The sequence below is a fragment of the Eutrigla gurnardus genome, assembly GCF_963514095.1.
Source record: "Eutrigla gurnardus genome assembly, chromosome: 3".
Lineage (NCBI taxonomy): Eukaryota > Metazoa > Chordata > Actinopteri > Perciformes > Triglidae > Eutrigla > Eutrigla gurnardus.
Window position 1 is genome coordinate 24,233,867 of NC_139917.1, and position 24,910 is coordinate 24,258,776.

Here is a 24,910-nt window from a genome sequence, read left to right on the forward strand (position 1 = left end):
AACAAACACCTAATTTATATTAAGAACTCAAAGGAACCATGTGTGTCCGTCCTATCTTTAAAGCATGAAAGTATTTTGAGTAAACACTACCAACCATAGACTATATAGAAGAAGACGGTATCCATTGGTTTGTGGACTACAGTTAGTAGTTTAGCATATTCCATTTTTTGATGTCGCAATCTTGGCTTTTTCTCAACCAGAAGTGACAAGAGAGGATGGAGCAAAGTACAACAGAACGCTGAATAAGATCCAAGTAGATTGAACTGAAAACACACCGTGAAAGGGTTAAAAGTCTATGAAGAAAACACAGCCAACTTCCAGATCGTGGTAGCGACCTGTCAATCAGAAGGCAGCCACACCCTAAAGCTCACCCTGCTTTATAGTCTTATTTACCTCAACTGGGACTATAATTAATATACTCAACACTATGCTCTATTGAAGAACACTTGACACTAACAATTGAGACCATAAAATCCTCCAACTAAACAACTACAATATTTACTGAGTAATACATCATGAGAGAAGTAGGGTGATTTTCTCATTCGCAGATGAGAGTTTGCTGAGTGACATGTTCAGTAGCTGATCGTTATGTTCATGTATAGCACATCTCGTCCATGTTGGTTTACAGTGCAAGTTCATTCTTGTGGGAAAGTATAGTATGAAAAAACAATTCCAGCTCAAAGACCACTATAGATTGTATCTTGAGCTTGTATCTATTATAGTCAATTGCCATTCTGTGTTTTATTTAATTTAACACCAATATGTAAAGACTGAACTAGCTATTAAATCACAGATCCTGAGACTGCCATTTCATCTTTAGAACAATTGTAATTCAATGTGACTCCTACTTTACCACAGCATGTATCAGCACAATACATAAGGCTATCTGACATTTGGATAAATGGTATACGTATGGACAAGACATCTCACTGTTGTAAAGTCAAATTTCTTCAGTGCAACACAATGTTGTTATTTTTGTGTCTACATGTGTTAATATAGAAACCACAGGAAGGTTTGTTTAACATCTCCGCTTCAGTGGGCTTCTGTTACTGAAACACATTGTGTTCCTCCAGTTTGTTCGGTTTGGGGGAGGTTATTCTGACCGATTGTCCTGCTGTCATAGAGGCGACTGGTAGATACTTAAATGTATATGTCAGCGTGTGAGGGTGAACACTCAAGATATTTATGATTGAATTAGAGGTCCTTCAACGCGGTTCCTGTTCAGTGATTTAAAGCCCTCTTGTTTCTGGCCCTGTGCACTCACAAGGCCGCTTGTTTCGAAGACTTTGGAATGTTTTCCTAAACCCAGTGACTCCAGCGAGCTCACGCCAAACTTGTTTACTTTGCTTGATCTACCATGCTCCCTCTCCTTCACTATTTGCTCACTTTCTCTTTTTAACGCATGAACTCACTAAATGCATCTTCTCACTCTCTCATCATAAGACCTCTCTCTGTTTTATCGATCATCAAGCAATCTCTGATTTGTTCTGTCGTCAGTAAAAGTCGGAACCTTGAAGAGATTTTTCATCCAGGGAGAAGCTCTGGAGCTTGCAACATGAAAGTCACTTAGAACTATATTTTGGCACGAGACAGCCGATGATTTATTTATGATTATTTCGAAGTTGTTTTTACTTTTACTATTGGTTATGGTGTGAGCAGTGTTTAGACCCATAGCAAAGCCAGACAGCATTCTGTGCATGTGGTTACAGCTGGTTGGTGAGCAGAATCCTAATCACCCTATTCTTTGATTTCTTTGAGTCCTCGCCCTAATCACCAGTCAAGTGCGACCCCAAGTACTTTTCAGCAAGACCACAAGTAGTCCACTTGATACACGCTCTTGACTTCTCATTGTCCCATTTGCTGCCCATACTTTTGCTCTGCAGTTGGAAGGCGATGTCATTGTTCAGCACAGAACTTGGGCAAACACTCATCTCCCTCCCAGACTGAAACATCCAGATGTAACAGAGCTGGAACAACGAGGCTGCTAATTCAAGTGTCCATTGACGTTGTGCGGAGGAGCAGGTCCCTGTAGAGCCGACACTCACAGAACTCCTGATTTGGCAACACTTTGGATTCCCTTACTGCTGTGCACAAATATTTGCACACATTGTGGAATTCGCTCCTGCCTCGGCACTCGAGAATGTCTGATTTTTCCACAGCGCAGACTTTCACTTTTTCCACTCCTACACCTTTGCTCTCTCCATCGGCAGAAATGGTGTGAAAGTCTCAGAAAGACGGCACTGCCTTTATTACCTTGAGCCACATGGAGTGGAGAGAGAAAGAGGTGCAATTGTGACGTCAGATGATGGCTGTTGCTTCACGATGTATGGACGAAGTTACAAAAGTTAGCAAAGAACATGCATGTGCATCAGGACCTTAAGTGAACAAATGCCGAGATATGATGAATATACACTTTGAATTTCAACGTAAAACCCTATGAATGTGTGACCATCAGCACCTGTGGAGTAGGATGGAAGATTGAGGTCTTGAAGACTTGTGATGCGAGACAAGAGGAAGATGACGGTGTGACGACTCGTCGCTGGCCATTAGTTGTAAAGCAGTCACATTCCAGAAGAATCTCTTCCAGATGGGTACTTACAACAAGTTTTAGTGCCCCATTAAAATGTGGTCTCATCTCTGGTGACTTAACTGCCGCTTGGGGTGCCTGATCTCATGGTATGTTGTTTGTTTACTCTCCAGTGGGCCTTCATTTCCTGTGTGTCTGCTGCCTTTTGCGGCTCTAGCAGGTCTCAGTGGGTTAGCCATCTTTAATTTACTCAGTCAATCTGCAGGGGATTTTGAGCTAATCCTGTTGCTCTTGTTGGTCTATTTGACCCTTCAAATGCCATTGATTGGGGGTCATTCTCTTACAGTTTTCGAGCAATGAGTCATGATTGAGTCTTTTGTTTGGCTGTTTAGTGGAACAAGTTAATGGGAATGACAGTGATCTCAAAAAGGAGACTTTCCTGTTGCCCAATAAGAAAATAGGTGAAATAATTTTAATGCATGTTGCAGTCATGAGAGTTCATCTCCACACAAATCCTAATAACATTAACATTAACAACATAACATGACAATAACATTGAGGAGTACAAATATTAACCTGGATCCCTATCAGTGTTAAATGGTGCCATGTGGCTCATGAGAACTAACAGATGTCACTGATTGTTTGGGTTTATTAGTCAGGTAACAACAAGCTCAAATGTCACAATATGAGAATCCAAGCAACTAAAGGAGGATGGCTACGTATATTGACAGAGTAGTGAGATACTCACAGATATCATTATTATCATCCAACTGTCCTTTTAGCATCACACTTAACTGCTTGCTAAATTTAAATAAGATTGTATTGTACATCATTCAATGGGAGACGCATACGTTTTCCACAAGTACGGGGAAGTAAAAGCTCCAGACATCGGTGGTGCTTTCAGCTAAATGGTAATGTCAACATACTAAAATGCTCACCTATGACGATGCCAACATGCTGATGCTATAATGTTTAATGTCATCAGGATTCATCCTCTGGTGAGCATGACTGTCCTTAGCAAATTTGATCCATCCAATATTTTTGAGCTTTGTCTTGATCAAAGCAATGGACAACCACCATGCGACAGCCCGAGGTTGTCATCCGTAGAGCTCTGCTGCTCGCCTGGCTAAAAATGGAATGATAAACATTTGCTGTGTCCACACGGAAACGGGACTGAGGATAGGCGAGATATAAAGAGTGAGCAGATGTATTTCCACAATCCAGAATGCCATTCAGTGAACACACCACCTTCACCTCATGTCTGACCGGGCTCTTGACTTATTTTCTCCAGACTGGAAAGTGACAGGTATTTTTATTCAAGAGGGGGTTAACAGCCTCTCTGGGTCCTTGGGCAGAGGCATTTCTCCGTCTCCTTATACATTCCATTCTGCCTTTCTCATTGTATTGGTGGTGGACTTGAAGATCCCTAACAGTGGCGACTGCATAAGTGACAAAAGCACCACAGCTAATGGACCTTCTCCAAAGTGTTGTGATTCTGAGAATTCTGAGAATAGTCTGATCATCAGTAAACAAGAATTTGGTTCGAACAACCAAACAACAGCAAGAAAAAGGCTTCAACTGTTCTAGCGTGATTCTGAATAAAGAGTCATGGCTGCCTTCAGGCCCCAGCTGAGCCTTTTGAAAGCCTTTTCTCAAAGGAAAAGTTTGTGTCAGGGCAACATCATTTTTAAGTTTCTGTAGCAGCTTTTGAGGTACTTGAGATGTTTATTTCCTATTTCAAAGAGTCATGAGATGAGTGGCTGGTCTAGTGCTGGCATGCCCAAACTTCTTCTTTGTGTCTTGTTCCTTGCTCATCCCGACAGAGACCTCCAAGGAGCTTAAACATACTCTCTCTTTAGACCGAGCGGCCACTTAATGTCCATGTCTCGCTCTGATCGAGGGGTGTTGCCGGTGACCTTTCACCTTGTAGTCACTCAGGGATCGTAACCCCTTTGCCACCATGAATGGGTGAACACAAGGCCACTGGCTGAGAGTTGTCACCCTCCGTGTCCAGGCCAACCTCCACTTTAACTCCTTACAGCTGGTAATAATACAAGCACCAGAGCGCTTAGCATCAGCATGTTGGCTAAGTGACAATTTGACAACTTAATGTCTCTCTGTGTGTGTGGTTGAGGTAAGGGTCAGTGAACACCATATATGTCCAGCATTTCTTGGACTAAATACCCTGACGGGCCACAAAGTTGCCATCTGCTAACAATATTTTCCCTTCATTGGTTGTAAAACAAAGCAGCAGGTTTGTAATGTTCTGAACAAGGCATTCTGGGAATGTTATGAAAAATTAGGGTTTGTTTGATTTAGCCTCAGGTGACGTCAGACCTACAGATATTAGTGTGTCTGTCCCTTTTTCTAATAGCTCTCATTTGAAAAGTAATGGATGGTAAGGCAGGGTCAATATAGCTGTCATGTGAACCACTTGAGAGGCTCTTACTAATATGAGCGCATTGAAATGTGAGCTAGAAAAGCCTGGCTGCCTGAAGTCTCATGAGCATGACAGTTTTTCAGATTAAGTTCAAAACCTGCGGGTGGACAAAGCCAGAGCACAGTACACAGAATCCAGCAGCTTCTTCTCTTTATTTGCTTGTGCTGTGTTTGCCTCTTTGCCTTAAAGCCATAAGAACTAAAAGAAAGGAAGCAAAGGAGGGGGGGGTGTCTTGTCTGAGACATTTTTTTCTCCAGACAATGACGTGGTTTGATTTCTCGGTGGTCCCCGAAGGCCCCCCAGCAGCAGCGCGAGTTGCGTTCAGTCAGGTCAGTGTTGATACCGTGAACTAGCATTCATGTGTTCAGCTGCTAGAGATGGACTAAGCTGGAGCTGTCTGTCTGCAGCACTGCTGGAGAGAGACGGAGCTGTCTGTCTGCGGGTAGTTATGTGTCAACTGGCGGAGATTGGACTGTTGACAGCAAAAGTATTCATACTTTTAGTATGGATTATTTATCGAGTATCAGTTTTTTTGACAACCATTTTTTAGCCAGTTCCCACTGAACCTGATTGTTACAAGCTATCACAGCTGCTACCAGGGCACTTAAACTGGCCCATTGCTTTTCATCACGCCTACTTCTTTCCTGCATTTTCCTGCATCTCTGCTCCAGTATCCCTGTTTTAAGTTTCCCATCCACTCCTATTCCTTCATTCTTGGAAAGTTGGGAGGACTGGGTAAACAGAGAAGGATCAGCGTGAGATCCAGAGCCCAATCTGTTGGGCATATGGAGGTTCTGTCCCTGCTGCCAACCTGCAGCTGGATAGTATTAGTCCCCCTCGTTACTCAGGAGTTGAGCTATCATCCCCCAGGGGCCGATGAGAGGAGCGGGGGGACAAGGGGGAGTCACAGGTCTGACTGTGGCTCCTGTTCATCACCCAAAGTCTCCACCCTCCAACACACCAACGCTGTCCATTAGCTCCTAAAGTAAATAAACCAACTGTGTCTATGTGTTGGACAGAGAGTGAAAGAGTGGGTGAATGAGGATTCAGGGCATTGGGGCTAATCCCATGAAGTGTCTTTAAGTGATGAAATGCATACATTTAAGGTTATATGTCATTGATGCTGGAAACAAAAAGGACAAAAAGCCCTGGTATCAAAAACAGAGTTCATTCACATCACGGATAAATACCTCAAATGGAGTTTTTATTTGGTCATCGAAGTGCTTAACCCTGAGTCCTACTTATCATCATCGGGTCATAGTTCATTCATATCAAGTGTCTGTGCACTGCGTACCTACAGGGACGCCGCTTTCTCCTGACACAGTTAAACACATACACTCACTTCCTCCTGTTTATTTGTATTTGGCTTAATACACCACATTCTCTGAATTCCTACGCAGTGGATGTGGGTCAGCTATGCATAAAGACAAACATTTCGTTTTTGCAGCTGAAGTAAGGCCCTTCATAATCATATCAAAAACCACCTTGTTGGTCAATGCTTACAGAAGGGTAACTTAGAATGTGTCAATCACGCAAATAAACACGCGTACGTGAGTTTGCTGACACAAATAACTATTTCTGCCTGAATCTCCTTAATTCCTGCATGTGCAAGGCATTTGTCTTGTAAGTTTCATAACCATGTCTAGTTGAGTAGGTCAAGGTTGTCAAACATTTGTAATAATCATTAACTATGTTGCAGTTGGGTCAACATGAGCCACAGTCCCCCAATATATTCTTGTTGGTTCACCAATCCTTTCGTATCCAGGCATTTTCAATAAGGCGGTGGTCAGCAATAAAATCAGTGTTTTAAATGCTCACAAATAGCTATTAAGTGACACAATTTCTCATCTTGGCTTATGTAGTGTCAAAATATCAGTTTGATCTTGGTTTTCTACAATGAAGAAGGAATGAATAATTGACTTAAGGCGCTTGTCATATTTTTGGTTTTGTTAAAGAATGTGTCATGGCGGCATCGGTCCTTTATCTCACCTCTCTTTGATCTGCAGTAGCACTATCTCTACGCATGTCTTCTGAAAATGATACAAGACACAGGAGCTGTATGAAGTTGGGAACTGGAAGAAATCACTCTGAAATCCAAACCTGCTCAATGCACTTTTTGCAAAGGAGCCTCCGGATCAGGGCTAATCTCCCAGCCGAACCTGGTTTGTGTTTGTCATGACAGCCTAGATGTCTGCATGGTTTGTCACGTGGCTCGCTAGAGGTCACGGGTTCGAAGGAGGTCACGGGTCGTGGCAGGGAAGACTAAAGCATCAACTTCCTGCCTTACTCGCCGCCTGATTCTGCAAACAGAAAGAACGGACATATGGTACTTTGGAATTTGGTCCTCGGACTCCATGAGAAAAGTCAAAAACAGGAAAGAAAATAGAAACGGGAAGAGAAGTCTACACTTTCTATTGTCAAAGGTGTTATTGGACACTTCAGTATGGACGTGCACATGCAGGACACAGGCATGCATTTAAAAGATGATAACATACCACTCATGCAAACAGAAAAACACACTAGTACCAATTATTTGACCCCGATGTCAAATATGTAACATCACCTTGACATATCCAACATCCATCCACATCCCAACTTGTACCTCGTTCATACTCACTTAACCCTCCACAATATTGCTGCAGGGCTCGTCATCTCATTGCAACTTAAGTCTTGCACCCAAGGCCCCATGATTCATTGCTGCTGAAAGGTAGCTGGCATACGTTTGACACCCGTGCCAACTCCTCCAGCGGTATGCCAATTCTGTCTTAAAGGAATACTTCACCCCCCAAAATGACCATGTGTATGTAAATTACTCACCCTGTATGACCTTGATGTCTTGAAGAAAAGCTCTTTTGCGAATACCTCCCTGGCGAACATGTGAGCCTCATTTAATAGCAGCAAAATGATATCACACATCTCATGCAGTATGATCCAAGTTCCATTGATCCAGTTGTATGCTAACTACTTCCCAAACACATGCATGTTTGCTTAAACCTTACTATTTAAAACACATAAACCATCTCACACTTGCACAGGCACTTACGAAAACTGTTCGCGAAAACACAACAAATATAACCAGAGACTCGGATTATACATTGTGTGAAAGTAAGCGGTGTTTTGATATAGTTTTATTTACTTCAGATTATCAAACCATATTTTGAAATATTCCTTTGAACCAGAACAATTAATGTCAGAAGATATCAACGTAAGCCTCGGTTGTACTTTCCACAAGGACGATTGCACGGACTTGAGCTTCTCATTCTCAAGGTTCCTCAAAGTTTTTCTATTTGCTCATGTGTGATTATATCTTCATCAGCTGTTAGAATTGTAAATGTTCAAATTTCAATTGTATTCTGAGCTCTTTTCATTGTCCAATATTTCAGATTGAATCTCCAAGATAAGGGAGGGAGCACTAATATGGAAAGCCAAGGCTCTGGTCTGTGGGAGAAAGAACACCTAACCCATCTTTTATTTTTAAAGTCATACAGGAGTTGTTTTGATATAGTTGGATGAATATGTTCTGTTTGAAAAATCTGGCACTGTGGAGCAGAAAAATCCTTCCAAACCGTGATTATTATACCTCACTTGGTTTGGAATAGGAATTCTGGAAGTTTCCAACACAGCTTCAAATGTTGCTGTGTGCTCATTTCACAGCCATATGGTTGGCATCATTAACCACTCCCCGAGCAGTCAGTGGGTTTCCCAAGCAGACCTCCACCTCTGGTAATTCTTAGAAAATGTGGTCTCTCACACAGTAACTCCTTATGTGTTGAAATGCAATTGCTCCACTGTTAGAGCCTGTGGACGTAAATCAAACCAGCTTGGTTCATTCACGCTCGGCCAGTGAAAACCACACTTTGCCATGATATGTTGTTTTGGAGTCTTAGCAGTGAGATTAATGGAAATAATCAGCCAGCATTTGCAGAAAAACCACAGCAGTTGTTACAGCAGTTTAAAGTTGGAATTAGAGCTGCAAAGAACAATCCGTTTGAGCCCCTTTTAAAAGACAGAAAGTGTACTGATTCAAGCTTCTTGAATGTGAATATTTTCTGGTTTCTTTACTCCTGTGTGACAGTGTACTGAATATAAATAGAAACAAACAGAGGTTTCGAAATGTTACACGTCACACACATGTCTCATCTCACCAACTTTATTGGACATGTTTGATACTTTCTCCAAACCTGTTTTACTCTTTTTTTCCTTTTGTGTTCATCCTCTAAATGTAACTTTTCATGTCAAATTTTCCTTTCCTTCAAAGCTCCGATTTTTTTTCCAAAATTGCCAACAATTGCCTTCTGGTTCTGTTCCTCCTCGGCCGTCTCTCTCTCATCCTAAATCATCACTAATCTGCTCTTCCCATGCATGACTAATAAGAGAAATATGACCAATAATTTGGAGCTGCATGTTCTTTTTTCCCGTTCGTCTTCATCTTGATTAGAGAGCGCTGCTCGAGGGCTTTCTTGGAGATGGTGTGTGTGTGTGTGTGTGTGTGTGTGTGTGTGTGTGTGTGTGTGTGTGTGTGTGTGTGTGTGTGTGTGTGTGTGTGTTGTTAACGTACATTAGCGGTGGCCAATTATTCTCTCTGCATTGTCTGGAAGCCAAGGTTGAGCAGAAGCCACATGTGGTAGCGCTTTACAGGAAAACAATGTTTGAACTCCCTCAGTCGTGCTCACAGATTTACAGTCTGCGTGGAATAAATGTACCTTTTTTTAGCAGATTCTGTCCACTAACGGTTCTTCCATTGTTGGAGCTGTTAAAAGTTCTAAAAATGTTGCAACTAAATATGAACTGGCTTTCTCATACGTACGACATTGTTGGATACGGAAGGATCCGTTTAGAATTATTGGTGACACTCAAAAATGTATTCAACCATACAAGACCATAATAGCGGACTAGTAGCAGCATGATGTGCCACAGAAATACATGTCATCATCATCACAGTGCTCATTCTGCCTCCTTTAAAGATTGTGACACACCACATGATCAGAGCTGATTGCGACTCCGTTTAGATCCCCTATATTATCCAATATGAGACATGCTGCTGGAGTGCGAGTGGGCCCCACTCAACCCGATTACATGAACACAGTTTGGATCTGGTCTGCTGCAGGTCCTGAGTCTGGATTTAGATACAAGGTACTGCTTTGACCTGTGAGTAACTCTAAACTGGAATCAAGTGAGATTACCAGTTGCCAAGGGAACAGTAATGGGGATCCAAAATAAACAATAAACATTTAGCGCCACACATGTAGAACCTTATTTTGCATTGGGTTTCTGGCACTGTAGTAAAAGACCTCATCACTTGAAAGCCCATCATCCCTCCACAATACAAATCTTCAGCAACCCTTCCTTAATGATTCATTTGACCTGATTCCGTTTGTGTACTCGTGATCAAATACACTTTTACTGCTATCTGACAAGTTAAAGTTCAATGATAAATGGATGAGCTGAGGTTTTTTTACCTCGCCACCTGATGAAGAACACATAGTATACAACACTGATCCTTTGTTCGTATAAGTGTGTGTGTGTGTGTGTGTGTGTGTCAGCCTCCTGCCTCTATTGTGATCGCGGTCAGTCCATCAAAGCCCGGAGAGGGTGTCGGCGAGGCATTTGGTCCACTGTCTGCTTCACACTTCCTTTGTTTGTGTGTTTGTGTGCGCGTGTGTGTGTGTGTGTGTGCGTGTGTGTGTGTGTGTGTGTGTGCGCGCTGGTCCAAGCCTCCGTCTCCCTGCACTTCCTCCTTGCCATTGTGTCTTTCTCTCTCTCTCTAATCAGTGTCTTATTGGGCTGATCTTCCCCTAAGACCATGGATGAGCTATTTCTGGAGATTCCTGTTATGAAAAGATTATGTCCCTCCCTCACCTCTCTCTCTCTCTCTCTCTCTCTCTCTCTCTCTCTCTCTCTCTCCTGCTCTCACTTTTAAACTGTATGTGTGAAAGGCAGAGGACACACGGTTGTAAATGGAGGCTTTTAGATTCAGACATTGGCAGCACTTTGCCTCTGAATAAAACACAATCTCACACACACACACAGAGTAAATTGACGAAATAGCATCGTTATAACACACACACTTATCATGTACATCTCTATTTCAACTCTATTGGACGCTATGACCTTTGCAGACCCATAATTTTGGTTATCTCTTTTTGTGAGTCTTTGTTGACACGGCCTTGGGTGTTTATGTGTGTGTGTTGGACTGACACGTCTGTCCGCTGACCCCCACCTGGCCCCGCTGTTTGGGGTTAGGAATGATAGAAGAGGGTAGCATAAACCCAAAGGCAAGCCCAGAGGAGGGCTCTCCGTGGTGGGAGGGAAATCTTTCATCTTTTTCTCTGGCTCTTCTGTTTTGGGTGCTCTTCTGTCTTGTTTTAAAAATAATACCATTTCTGTCTATCTCTGTAAAGTCTTTTTAAGAGTTTCTTTTATTATTTTTTCACGCTACTGCTATGTTCCTCCTCCAGCCCCTCCCTCTGTGTCTCGGGGGTCAGAGGTGACACTGTAAAGTTTACAACCTACAACAGTAGCTTCACCCAACAAACCAGCAACAACAAGTTGATGGGGCACACAAAGCCACTTTGATTCAAATGATATGCCTTATGGTTTAAACGCGTTTCTTTTTATATTCTTTACAGGGAAAAGTTGCATTTCATGCCGGCTTAATCGCCTGTTTCTGACTGCCGTAACACGGATGCATCTCCTCATTTCCTCTCTTTTGTCCAAGGCCCTCATTATACCCGTGTGTATTTGATCTGTATCATAAGCCAAACAAGCGCCTGACTCTGACGAGCTTTGATGAATGAAAATTGTAGACACTAAAGAGACACACTCATTTGCCCCAGAGCAACTGGCAGCAGCGACGGCGTGTTGTCTGATCTCTCACACTTTACCGCATATTCAGCAACAATCGCTAGCATTGTGGTGTGTTGATCACCACAAACATATTGAAAGCATGAACTCCCTCAACTCTGCGGGGTTTTTTTTTTTTTTTTTTTTTACTCATCTCAGTCGAGGGTAGATTTGGTTTGGAGTTTTGGTCGCAGCCTCTGGGTGGTCGGGTTTGGTGGCTCAGGGATTTGGTCGTGTTTGGTAATCCCTCTTCATCTCTCCTTCCTCGCTTTGCTTTCTTTCTCTCTATCTTTCCCCTATCCCTCTCTCTTTCTCACTCATGCAAACCATAATTATCTTTCTGCCTGCCTTCATGTTACAGATTTAGTATTAGAAAAACTCAGTTTAGGAGCTCTTAAGATCACTTTTTCCATTGGCATATAATATAATGTGTTTACAGCTAACCTCCTTAAATGTTGAGTTTTGGCCAAAATGTGTATATAGAAGGTTGCTATTGAATGCTTTTTCAGATTCATATTGTTTACTTAATTCATGGAATATTTAGTGATTTAATCATAAAATCAGGAAACTTACTTATTTTGATTACATATGTTAATGTAAAGCTGCATGTGGTGTTTTGTTGTTATTGGCTTAACTTCTGTTTAGGTTCCCACAGACCCCAATGTTGTATTACATTTACATTTAGGGCATTTAGCAGACGCTTTTCTCCAAAGCGACTTACAATAAGTACATTTGTCAAGAGAAAGAAACCACAACATATCATTGGCAATAAAGTAAGAGTGAAAAAATAGAAACAAGTGTTAGGTCCTCGTCTGAGTAAAGTAGTAGCTGTTCAGCAAGGATACCTTAAGAACAGTGCTATGATCAAAGTGCTATAGGTAAGAACATAGAAGTGCTTTTTTTTTGTACGTGTTGAAATAATAAGAACTGCAAAACATCCCAAAATCAACCAATTTTTATCACTTCAAATGAGCAGAAATTCCCATAAATCCCCATTGTTATCCCGATAACAGAAAAACAAATACACTACGGATTTGCGAGGAAACTACTGTCAACACCAATTACAGATGCAAATCATGAAATCCCACATCGGTAAGCATTTCAAATGATTCCCACATTTTTATGAACGCTAGTGATTTGGCTCACTTTAATAGCTGGCAGGATTTCTTTTGGGTGAATCACTTGTGACTCCTCAGTCAGCTGGGACTATTGGCAGCCAACAACAGACTGCACAGTTCGCCAGGGTTTAATGCATCATCCCCAACCACCTCACAGTCAGAGTTTGGGATTACATGCATTTCCCTGCCACATGGTGACACATCTGGCTTTCCCTTTTTGCATCACCTCAGCGCCTGTGTGTTACCATGGAAATAACATGCCAAACCCTGACGTCGTTGAGGAGTGTTTGGACAACGGTGGATAAAAAAAAGAAGAGAAGAGAAATGGAAACAAGGACACTGGTTTGCCTATTTTGAAATAGACCAATTATAAATGAGTAATGTGACCAATGACGTGCATTTAAAAAAAAATCCAAATGAGGCATGTGTGAATTATACAGTTTGGAAAGCCAATATATTTAATGATTTAAAATTGCTTTGTAGATGCTTGCAAAGTGTGGTGCCGTCAAAGGGTTTACATCATCAAGACGTCCCAGACTCTGCATCCAGGACTGGGTGTGTTGTGATTGTTTTAGTCATCCTGTGCGTCAGGAGCTCCGCGGACAGGGGCCGGACCAAAGGGCATTACCATACCTGCAGCAGTCCTCTTTTCACTGCGCCACTTGCGCTTTTCAGACCTAATCTCGCGTCACAAAAGAGCGTCGCTCAGTTGTCTCCAGGATTTTCTAATGAAATGCAAACTGGACACCGACCTCTAAAGTCAATTGGTGCCCATTAGGGGAGGTGTTTTGGTGGCTCAGACGAGGCAGGAGCTGAGATGAATAGAGGAGAGCCCCGTGGAGCGCAGTCAATCACTTTCTATGGATAACATTCGGTAGGCATATTTTTGTTTTTCATGAACAAGTTAATTAAATAAGTAACAAATACAAAAGAACGCGTAAACTAACCCAAAAAAGAGACGATTTGGTGCCACCGCGAGTGCGCTTATGACATGATAATCCTCATAAAACTTCTTCCCCACACATAAATGATCCGCTGAGGTCGTTCTGAGTGGATCCATGTGTCTCCAGCTCCTTATCAGGTGGAGAGAGCAGCGGGGAGCGGGTGGGTGGGGGGGGTGGAGCCACGGCGGAGTTGGCCATTCCTAACGCTTGAATCACACACGACTCTCCATTCGCATTCCTGCCGGGGAGCGCTTCATTCAGGGACCCGCCGCGCAGGACGAGGATTTGAAACAAATCGTGGAATTCAAAAATCAAACGCTAACCATGGATTTACCGTCGCTCACGGGACACGTGCGACCGGCTGTGTAGAGGTTTCCCCCTGAACGCTGGATCTATCATGCGGGCTTCGTCCTAGCAGCGGAGCGGAGCTGACTGTCGGAGCCTGTCGGGGCGCAGTCGGGGGGTTTGGGTTTTTATGCTGAGGTTGGTCGCGACCGACACATTAAAACATGATATTAACACGTAAGTCAAGTCTATCATTTATGCTAACTGAATCGTTTTTGAGCGTGTCTTTTCTTTTTTTTTTTTAATGAAAATATATGGTTTCCTGTTTATCCAGGATATGTATCCCATAGCGCACTGGTATTGATGAGCATCGGTCTAGGGTGCTTGTTTTTAGTTGCTGTTGTTATTTTTTAATAATGTGTAAGGGTCTGTTTGATTTTATCCTTCAAGTAAAACTACCACCAGGTCGTCTTCACGGCGCAGCGCTGCGGGCTGTCAGATAAGAAATCTCCGCGCTTTGCGCGCAGCTCCGCGTCTCCAATGTCCTCAACGCGGCTCAGCAGTCACTGGAAAAACACAGGCTTCTTTTACGACTTTCCCCCCCAAGTTACGCGCGACCCCTGCGAGGCTCCTTAACTGCAAGATAAACGTTTGTCCGAAAGATTTCCCCTATAATCCACACAGGCTGCGAACTAGCTGGTCGCTTTGGATTGGATTCAATGAAAATGTGTCTTTCCAGATTATTCTAAGGTGCCGTGTCGTCACCCCTGCCATGTCGGTGTCTCCAGTTTGTTGAACTTAACTGCCCGTGCCTTTTGCCTGACTGCAGACCTTTTGCTGAAGTTAGGGCGACTTTGGGCTGGATGGGTTGAGGCTGTATAAAATTCTGTTTTCAGGTAACTTGAGATGTAGCTTTGGCCCTTTCGGTTGTTTTAACTGTGTTCCAACACATGGCTTCTTATCAGCCATCTAAGGTCTGGAACATTTGAGCCATATAACCATTAAGAACGTGCTCAGAGACACTCACGTCCAGCCATCACGACTAGAGAGTGAGTCCGGTTCAGAAATAATAGGAACTCACTCGTTCTCCTACTTTATATCTCTTTGTGTCTTTGGATGGGACTAGATGGTTCAGTATAGTTGGCGGTTGTGTTTGAGAGAAGAGCAAAATGAAGGAAACACACTTCACTGCACTCTTTGTGAAACAGGAAGTGAGCTGGGGCCCTATCTGAAAGATTTACATCCAGCTGGTGCACTGTGTCTTTGTGTCCTGTGAGGAGACACATGTTCTTTTTTTTTTTTTTTTTTTTAACCATCCTGGTTTCTGATTATGAATGGATAGGTATCGTGGGGGGCAGGTACGCGGTCATCTGGTGGTGGAACGCTTATCAGACCCTTTGAATATGCCTGGTCACCTGATCCACGGTCAGGGCCCTCCGTGTGAACATAAACCTGTCATCAGTGAGCGCGGGGCCCTGTGGATTTAGCTCTGCGATGAGCTATCTGGGCCAGCTGTGTGTTTGCATGCTTACGTGTCCAAGCACCCGTCCCTGTAACTCGAATGAACCATTGGTGGTAACCTCATTATTCGTGTGTGTGTGTGTGTGTGTGTGTGTGTGTGTGTGTGTGTGTCAACGGGGCATAGCCTGAGGCCAGCCAGATGGCGATATTCCTGGCACCGTCTCTCTTAGCTAACAGCAGGACTTTCTCAGCGAACGCCAGCTGCCTCAACCGTGGAATCACACAACATGATACCCATCAGGAAGAACATGTGTTCTTATCGCCCATCTTTGCATTCCAGTGGACTACTGGAGGGTTTTTACATTCACATTTTTAAAAAAAAACCGTTGTCTCCAGTTGTCCTGGTGCTATTATGCCGATTCAAGCTGTTGAGTACATTGCAATCATACATGAAATAGTTTAATAAATTGTCAGATAACGAATCAATCAGACACACGTTCCTCAAAGTGAGTGGACACATCAGGTTGGCGTCCTTGTCCCCGTTGGGGTGAAGGACAAACATCGGCTCTGAGCCACAGAGTCTGGCCTAGTTTATCACATCACCTGTCTCGAGCCACTTTGCAGCTCCTTCAGAAATGAGCCACTCCGACCTGGAGTTGATAAGAACCCCTCCGCCTGCCTTTTGTGCTGTTTTACAGTCGGCACTTGGGAGCCCCGGCGATGATTTGGTAAGTCCAGATAAGCCACCTCAATTCACAACAGTTGTTAGTCAAGCATTCTTCTCAATCTGCCAACTTCAAGGCCCCCCCCCCCCCCCCCCTGGCAGTGATAACCGCGTCCAGACTCTTGACCTCCAGTTTGCCGTGAATGTAGCAGAGCCTTTGAGGTTCGGAGCAGCATCCTTTGTTTGCTAGCCGCTGACAAACTCCCAGTGGAGCAGAGCATTCACACTCGGCCAAGCCAGATCCCACTGCCTCCTGCGATGGAGGGAAACTTTGGTCGGCAATTGTGAGAATTTCCTGCCACAGGAAAGGAGAGGAGAGAAGGGGCGAGCAGAATTGAAGAGAGTAGGAGGAGATGAGGGTGAGAGCAGGGGAAAGGAGACAAGACTATGATGGTTAATTTTAGAAGGCGATACTGTTGGGCAGTGAGTGAAGCTTAACCCCCGACTGGCAGATCACCAGTCCAGCTTTGGCCAAATTTCAGGAGAAAAGCCTCTTGAAATCTCTACCAGCAACGGATTGGGTCTCATTAGTCACATTATCTGCTGATCATTGCTCTTATCTTTGTTTCCCACTGAGAACGGTTGGTCTCACTTTGCACTGGTTCACAACAGCCAGAACTAGTGTGTTGCTGTTTTTCAACTGAGATGATTCATCTCTACTTTTGTCCACAGAGTATTTCAACAGGTTTAAACTATGTCATCAGATATCATACATTTTATTCCATGTAGCATGTCCTCCTGAGGACCAGTTCAGTTTTAGCCACACTGTCCCACCTGATGGACGTGTTTCAGACATCCTGTGTGACCTCCCTCTGGTGTGTGCGCAGATTCACATATCGACATGTCCAGCTTTTTTTTGTTTGTCTGTCTGTCTCCAAGCCAACCAGACATAGTGATAAGATGACCCAATAGGTTTTTGAAGTCAGGAAATGACATGTTGCTGATATCCTATACCTCCTAGTCTGAAGTCACTGGGGTCAAAATGACAAAAGGTTATGAGGACAACTGTGTATTTTTAGGAGGAAAAATGTGTCTGTACTTGCTTTTATTCCTACCACATGAAAAAAAAAAATCTAAACATAGGACTGTGTCGTGAATATGCTGCTCCAGAAATTGCACTGCACCTAAGGAAATGTGTGGTCAACTGTAGCACAGTTGGTTTGCCAGGACAGAGTATTTTCAGAACCGTGTGGCTTTGAAATGACTTATCTGTTGCGCTTCAGCCAATTTGGCACGTGTAGACCAGATATTACCATCACTACCACGCTAGTGTGCTTCAGTTTTCTATTTGAGGATGATTTCTCGCTGCCATATTTAAATGTTTACTGTGACATGCATTCATCCAGTGTGGCTTCGTAGCTGCCTTGAGCCATGAGGACGTTTGGTAAGCACACACAATCACCGGAGCCAGTGTTTGTCTTGGCTGCCTCCCCGCCTATTATCTGGCCAGGAACAAACGAAGGCTGGGCCTTACAGCCGAGTGGTCGGCGGCCACTGCAGCGCCGCTCGGCTCTCTTCCTGTAAGGGAAGCAGGAAGAGGAAGTGAGGTAGTTCCCTGGCGAGGGCTAAGGAATTGGAGTGGACATGGAGGGAAGACAACAAAAATGTAATCAAAAATTTCAAATTATCGAAGCAAACAGAAACGTAAAGGAGTAGGTGTGGTGTTGCAGGATGTTATTTTTATTACATTTGGAAAACTGGCTTTGTTAATTCAACATGTGTTTTAAATTCCAGATCTATATAAGATGCATGTGTGGCTCTATTGTTAGGTTGTTTGTGCCAGATGCCCCTATGTCCCTTTCCACTTCCTGCAGACAAACAAAAGATAGAAAAATATTCTTGCTTCACTCTGTGAATGAATGGAGACACAATGCAGTGCAGTGACCAGTATTATTCCATTTTATCCATCTGCACGGTGAATACGGCCGTCTTTATTTTGTTTCCAAGGCAAACCAAGTCCACATTATGTCACTGTAAAGCAGATTTGATACACATTCTAGCCCAATGGGGTGTGTCACTGGATAGTTTCCCTCCAAAGACACTTAATGGATCCCATAGCCTTCTTTTTTGGGGTTTTGGGGGTGGAAAGCTAACCGCGTGTTTGTATGTCTAATTTGCATTTCAATGGCTTTACTGTCTTTTGAGTGGTTTGTCTTTAAACATGAGGTCGGTCTTTGCAAACACACACAAACTTGCATGTGCGCACAGTCACACACACACACACACACACAGAGACGCACAAGCAAACACAAGTGTCTCGAGCTCTATTCAGTGCTTGCTTTCAAGAATGTTGGTATACGTTCCTCTGGGTCCACCATGCTCTAAAAACGAGGCTCCACACATCCACCGAACACAGCCTCTGTGACGTTACACATCACAATCTTTCAAAGAAGTGTGCATTCAAACATAGCTGTTAATGTGTTATTTGACACTTGGGTGCATGCTGGTGTCACGGCGGTTGCTTCAGGAGTGTTGGCCCCTGCAGTGGCAGAGGGGAGACCCTGTCTTGGTCGTGTCACACCTTGTTGTTAGTGGGTTTGTCTGCCGTCTAGGCTTGTTGTTGGTATGTAAATGCTCGTATACGGTTGGGATCAGACCCTTTGCAGCAGCAGTCTTCTTCCGACCTGTCTGTCTGTCTGTCTGTCTGCCTGTCTGTCTGTCTGTCTGTCTGACAGTACTTTATGGATACCCTTTGTTTTGTCCACATCACGTCAATTCCCACGTGTTAATGTCTTACTTATTTGACATTATCTATCTCACATTTATCATTGTATTGAACCCCCCATCGTTCTCCACCAATACTGCCATACTGACACTTCTTTAGTCGCCCTTGAGGCCCAGTCTGTTCTGCTGTTATGCTCCTGTTCTCGTAAATAAATCTTAATGTCTTTTGTGTAATTGAGCATCAAAATGAGGTGAAACGTTAAAACAAACAAATCTGCTTCTTTTTACCGGTGAATACTGTTGGCTCAGTCATGCTCAGCCAAACATAGCACCCATAACAATAATGTCTAAATGCATTCTAAATAATGTCTAAATGTAGAATTGGAAATGGAAACCGTCCTGCCTGAATTTCAAGTATTTAGCTTTCATGTTTTGCAGTCATTTTTTTAATGTTGTCACTTTCATCCACGGCTTACCCGTGTCTTTTCCTGCCTTTGTTCCACCGGTTTTGTTTACAAGTCTTTCTCAAGGTTGTGCTACATTTGTACTTGCTGTCATTCCACTAAAGGGGACATTGTAAAGCCAGATCCTTAAGGCCTGGAGACGTGTTTCTGTCTGTCCTCCTTCTACAAACTGCTGGCTGTGGGGGTGATGGAGCCATTGAGAAGGCTGGGGTTTGGGCAGCCATTTGCCATATGTCAACTAAATGGCTTTCACAGATAATTGGGGGGACATCACCATGGCGCCTCGAACACAGCGGACCTCAACAAGCAGTCGGTACTTAGCACAACAAGCCCAAATGTCACACCTTGTGTTTAATGGGAGCTATGGAAGAGTTGTGTCTGGCAGTGTTGGAAAAGACTTCAGTAATGGCATTGATGGACGCTTGAGAAACATGCATCTGATTTGGATGTAAAACCTTTCCTACATGCATCTTAATCAACAAATGTTCATGAAATGTTCATTATTGACAGCCCTGCATTAACAAGATGAACACAAAGAAAGCACAAACATTAACTATCACACAAAGGCTCATTCATATCTATGGGTATGGTGGACGTTTTCTGTTGAAGATCTCTGTGTGAACAGCAAATCCCACTGCCTTACCTGGATAAGGAGCTTAAGTGGCACACACTTGGCGTGTGAGGGGGTTAACACAATTTGCACGAATGATGCTTTGAGCTCAAGCTTTTTGAAGCATGTGAGAGGAGAGTGACCCAGTGTGAGATGGCTAATAAGGTCAAGAGGTTCACATTTGATAAGTTGCTCGCGTGTTGATTTTATTTGTCTTTCCTGCAGAGATCGAAGCCAAAGAGGCCTGTACCTGGCTCCGGGCAGCAGGGTTCCCACAGTACGCCCAGCTTTATGAAGGTAAGGACACCACCACCACCACACTCCCATGTGGCAATAATGAAGATACAGAGTCACTGCTGAGAGGGGAAAGCCACATTCATGCTGTTGTAGCTTCAATGACTTTTGAGTTATTTTTTGAAAGGCTGTTATTTTACCAAACCGATATCTACAGGCTAAAAAAAAATCTAAAAGCAGTAAGGCAGATCTAGTAATGTTAGCTCTACTTTTTCTTGAATTTGCATTTAATTGTGATCTAATGAATGAAGAACCATTTTCACATAAAATACTACCAAGTTGTAATTTACAACTGATGATGTTAATGTCATATAGAAAACCTCTATCCTTTGTCAAGCACACAAAACACCAACATGCACACTTGTGCATTTATACATAGCACAACATTCCTGAGGAGGAAGGGGCGTGCTTTTCCTTAGCACCACTGCGTTGCTGTGCTTATGCAGGAAAAGCCACATACACCACAGCACACTATATTTCCAATGTTAACTATAGTGTAACCGACATAGTTACTCTTTGAGGACCAAAGGTTCTTTCTTACTTTGTTCAAGCAAACACAAGACACGTTTTCTGTACCATCTAAAGTTACTCATACAATAACATGTGGTGGAGAAAGAATGCTTCGCCCGACCCTTGAGTTTTAAAATACACACCGAAAATACATCAAACATTCTTTACACTCCATAGAGCCGCTCCAGCTATATTATGGCATGCCAAGGGCATACCAGTTACCCTTATGTAACTCCAGGGTGATGACAGCAGGACCAAGCTACCATTGTAAACGGGCCATTGCTTGTTGCCCCTCAGCTGTGAAAGGTTTCCTATTTGAACGGAAACCTCATTGTGTTTCTGCACAGGTGATGAGACTGTTTTTATAAAGAGACGAACAGCAACACAAAAGTGCAGACCGCAATCAATCAATGTGCAGGATTTACACCCTCGACCGCCGCTTGCAGCCACCTCGACACCAGTAGGAGTTTGTGCCGATGCATGACACATTTTTCCTTCCCTTGTATCCAGGGGACAATCTCTATTGTCTGTGCTGTCAAGACTATTGCCCCACTAAAGATAAGCAGGCTGATAGGCCTTATTCAGTATAGTAGGATAAAGGTGCTGGTCTCCCTTGAACAGCATTTTCTTATCATCGCCCCCCGGGGTTTAGATACAAGATTCCCATTTTGGGTTGGGTCGATGCATTCCAGAAAAAAAAAAACTTAAAATCTAGATTTCCATCCACGTGAAAACGCCATAACCCAACCTCCTCATACTATCCCCTGTAACAAAAAAGACTCAAGTATTTAATTCAATTTTAGATTTGTAAGCACGCCTGTTTCTGAAGCATTTAAAGCAATAGAGACAGCAGCTGTTTGCCCATCTTTGGCCTTCATGCTCGACACAATAGTCTTGATGATGTGGTTATTTTCTGGTGCACGCACCGCGTGCCACCGTCACTCGAGTGAGCATTGACCAAACTTAAGAGATCCTGTTAATGAGGTGGACTAGGGAGAAAAGGAAGTGGACCTCTGAGAAGCGGTGGAGTACCTATTGTCATTCTTCAATCAATTCCCTGTTCTCTCCCTCTGTTCTCCGCATCCCCCCTGCCTGCCGGGTCTGAAAGCCGCAGCTGTGTTTGTTTGGTGGGCTAAGACGCCACTTCCTTTTTTAACTTTTCATCAAGGCTGTATGGGAGGAGAAGGTGGGACGGAAGGCCCTGGTGGGTGTTTGAGTGGGTGGGTGTTTTTGAGGCCAGTGGGTTGTACCTTTACTTTTAATCTGAACACATTGATCCAATCAGCAGCACACTAATAAGACCCTCTCTCTTTAGATGCCCAGTTTCCCATCGACATCTCCTCAGTCACCAGAGACCATGACTTCCTCAATCGGGACGCTATTGAGTCTCTCTCCAGGTGAGCTACAAGTCATACCGAACCCTTCATTCATCTTTTCTCTTTCTTTGGATGGTAATCGCCATTCTTCCTATTCTACCTCTTCTTTGAGCTCTTGTTTTCCCCCCCAAAGTGAAACCATGAGGGCATGACTTCAAAAGGAAGCATGCTTTGGAAAGTTGCCGATGAGATGAAAGAAAGACCCGATAAGCACACTGGAGCCATGCACTGGACCCTTTTCTCTCTCCATTTAGTTTTCTTCGTCCATATCTCATTCTCTCTTTATTTTCTTCTTTCTCTGATAGTGTTGACCTCAGTCATGTTGTATCGTGCTGGCAAGCGCATATCTCTCCCCTACCTTTCACTCCTGGATGGTCACGCAGTGCTCTCTGCATTCAGTCTTTTTCATGCTCCGCAACTGGAGAATAAATGGTTTCAAAGCTTCGTATGACGTGTCAGACGTCTTAGTTAGTATATGTGAAAAAAGGGGCTTAATGGCAGCGGACTGGGTTTGCATCCCAGTAGGTGCCCCTGTGATGTTAATTAACATATGAGGAGGTTAATGGCTCTTTAATGGAGTCAACTCCTTCATCAAATTCTGACTCTCAGTAATAAACCACAGCAGGTGTCCCTCCATACATCTGGAAGCTATCATCTCAATATCTCCTTTCTTGGCAGCCTTTCCCCCCTCCCCTCCCCACTCCAGCTATCCACCAGTTCCCATCTCTTGATCTCTCCATTGTTACATGATCTGCTCTAAGAGCTCTCTAGAGGGTGGACCCCACCACCACCACCACCACCCACTCGCTCCTCTCCTCCAGGTGGCTGGGGGGATAAGCTTTCTGTCCCCTCCTCAAGTTTTCGTCACCACTCCAGCAGATTTCATTCTTCTCGCTCTCTCCTTTCTGTCTCGCTCTCTTTCTCTTCCCGCTTATGTGGAGATTATCCTTCAGCAGCTTATTAGCCAGCCGGGGTGCACCCAAGCTCGCTCTCTCTCTCTCTCTCTCTCTCTCTATCTTTCTCTCTTTCTCTCTCCAACTCTTCTGTTTTTCTCCCCGTTTCATCCTTTCTTCCACCGTACATCCTCTGGGTGATGAGAGGGTTTGTGTTTTAGGAAAATAATCAGTTAGAATAGTTTAAAGCCAATCTCAAATCTAACCAATGTTGCCTGTTTGTGTGTTGCAGGAGACTGAACACCCTTAACAAGTGTGCTTTAATGAGACTGGAGATATCACCGCAAAGAAAAAGAGTGAGTACACGTGCACACACATGAACTTTCTGAAAAGCCCCCGTTGCAAGTTTCCTCAACCACAATTGCATTCCCTCACCTCAACCACCAGTTCACTGTCGGCCACGGGGCGAAGCTGCGTCTTTTCTCATCTTGAGTTTAATGAGTAGGCACCTGTTGGGTTCTTCCGATATCAAGTGAGCTGCGAGGACCCTAGGGGGAGGGAGGATAGCTTTAATGTCTAAATGAAGGGGTTGCATTCACCAAGACCTTCCCCCCTACTCAAGGCGTGCTCCCCTTATTTCTCAAATACTTCCTCATACTTCTGGCTCACCATAAAAGGAGTTAGTATGCTGCGTTTGTGGCACTCCGGCCGAACAAACCACCATACATCTCTTGTCTGTGATCCCGCTCATAAGGGTCTTTGAATGAGTGTAATTCCGTATGTTTTTAACTGGCTTGCAAGACTCAAACACCACATTTTTAGTTTTCACCGTAAAGGGGGATGATTCTGTGAATATCCCAGTTTTAGAATGGGACTCCTTTTGTCTGGACTGACCTACAAAGAGTTGCTACTTTTTCTACGAAATCAACCTTAACTCCCAAACAGCCTTAAGTGGTACACATAGTAACATCCTTGTTCTGTGTGTGGTGGTATTCATTAGGATGACCCCTCCTGTGTCACCTTTCATTTCAGGAGTCAACAAGAGTAGAGGAGTCAAAGACAGCTTAGGAATGCATTGATCTCCTCGTGTCTGAACATTCCCCCCTTTTCCTAAATCTCCATCTCTTTGTTTGTAGTTCTTTCTGGTTTGTTCGAGCTATTTGTCGAATTGTGATATAGTTGTAAAATAGTTTTCATTCTGCAGACGCCTTGAGGCGTTCAAAGTGCCCACCGTCGCAGTGAACGCTTTGGTTGTTTGATGGTTTGGAGGATAAGATATCTCCAGAATGGTTGACGCTCTGTTGGCCAATCACCACTCTCCAAGCAGTTATCTCACATTCCAACCAGCATAACTTGATAAAAAGTATCTGGAATCTGAAAATGTCCTGAAAGTTTCTATTGTCCTCTCGAAAACACTGACTTTAATAAAAAATCCTGTATGTAGCAGGAATAGTTTGCCCTCTTAATGTATTATGACGTATTGTTGTGGTATATGGAGTCCATGTGAGCAGTGAAACTGGAACACTGACACTCAACTAGTGGATTTATTTATTAACTGGATTTTTTTGTTTTATTCTAAACTGCTCATTTCTTGAAAACCCTAGATTAAGGGTAGACTGTCGCAGTGATGCTGTCTCACACTCAATGTGTGCTTGCATCTGCACAGACAGAGGGGATGGAGACTGTAGGGGGGGACGACCCCAGTCTGGCCGGCTGCATTGTGAGCTATGGGGGTCATAATGGAATTTCCTGAGTTC

At 43.6% G+C, this 24,910-nt stretch overlaps 1 protein-coding gene across 6 annotated transcripts in view; it reads left to right on the plus strand.

Moving 5' to 3' along the window:
- Positions 1 to 24,910, plus strand: part of dlc1 (DLC1 Rho GTPase activating protein) — a 70,739-nt gene that overhangs the window by 35,057 nt on the left and 10,772 nt on the right. For 2 of the 6 annotated variants that reach the window (XM_084005911.1, XM_084005913.1), the window contains 3 exons: positions 20,306 to 20,377; positions 22,185 to 22,281; positions 23,446 to 23,509. In XM_084005911.1, coding sequence (XP_083862037.1) covers positions 20,306 to 20,377; positions 22,185 to 22,281; positions 23,446 to 23,509 — 233 coding nt within the window. Of the gene's footprint in view, positions 1 to 14,118; positions 14,395 to 20,305; positions 20,378 to 22,184; positions 22,282 to 23,445; positions 23,510 to 24,910 lie in introns of those variants that run through there. The other 4 variants (XM_084005912.1, XM_084005914.1, XM_084005915.1 and 1 more) reach the window with 3 other exon arrangements.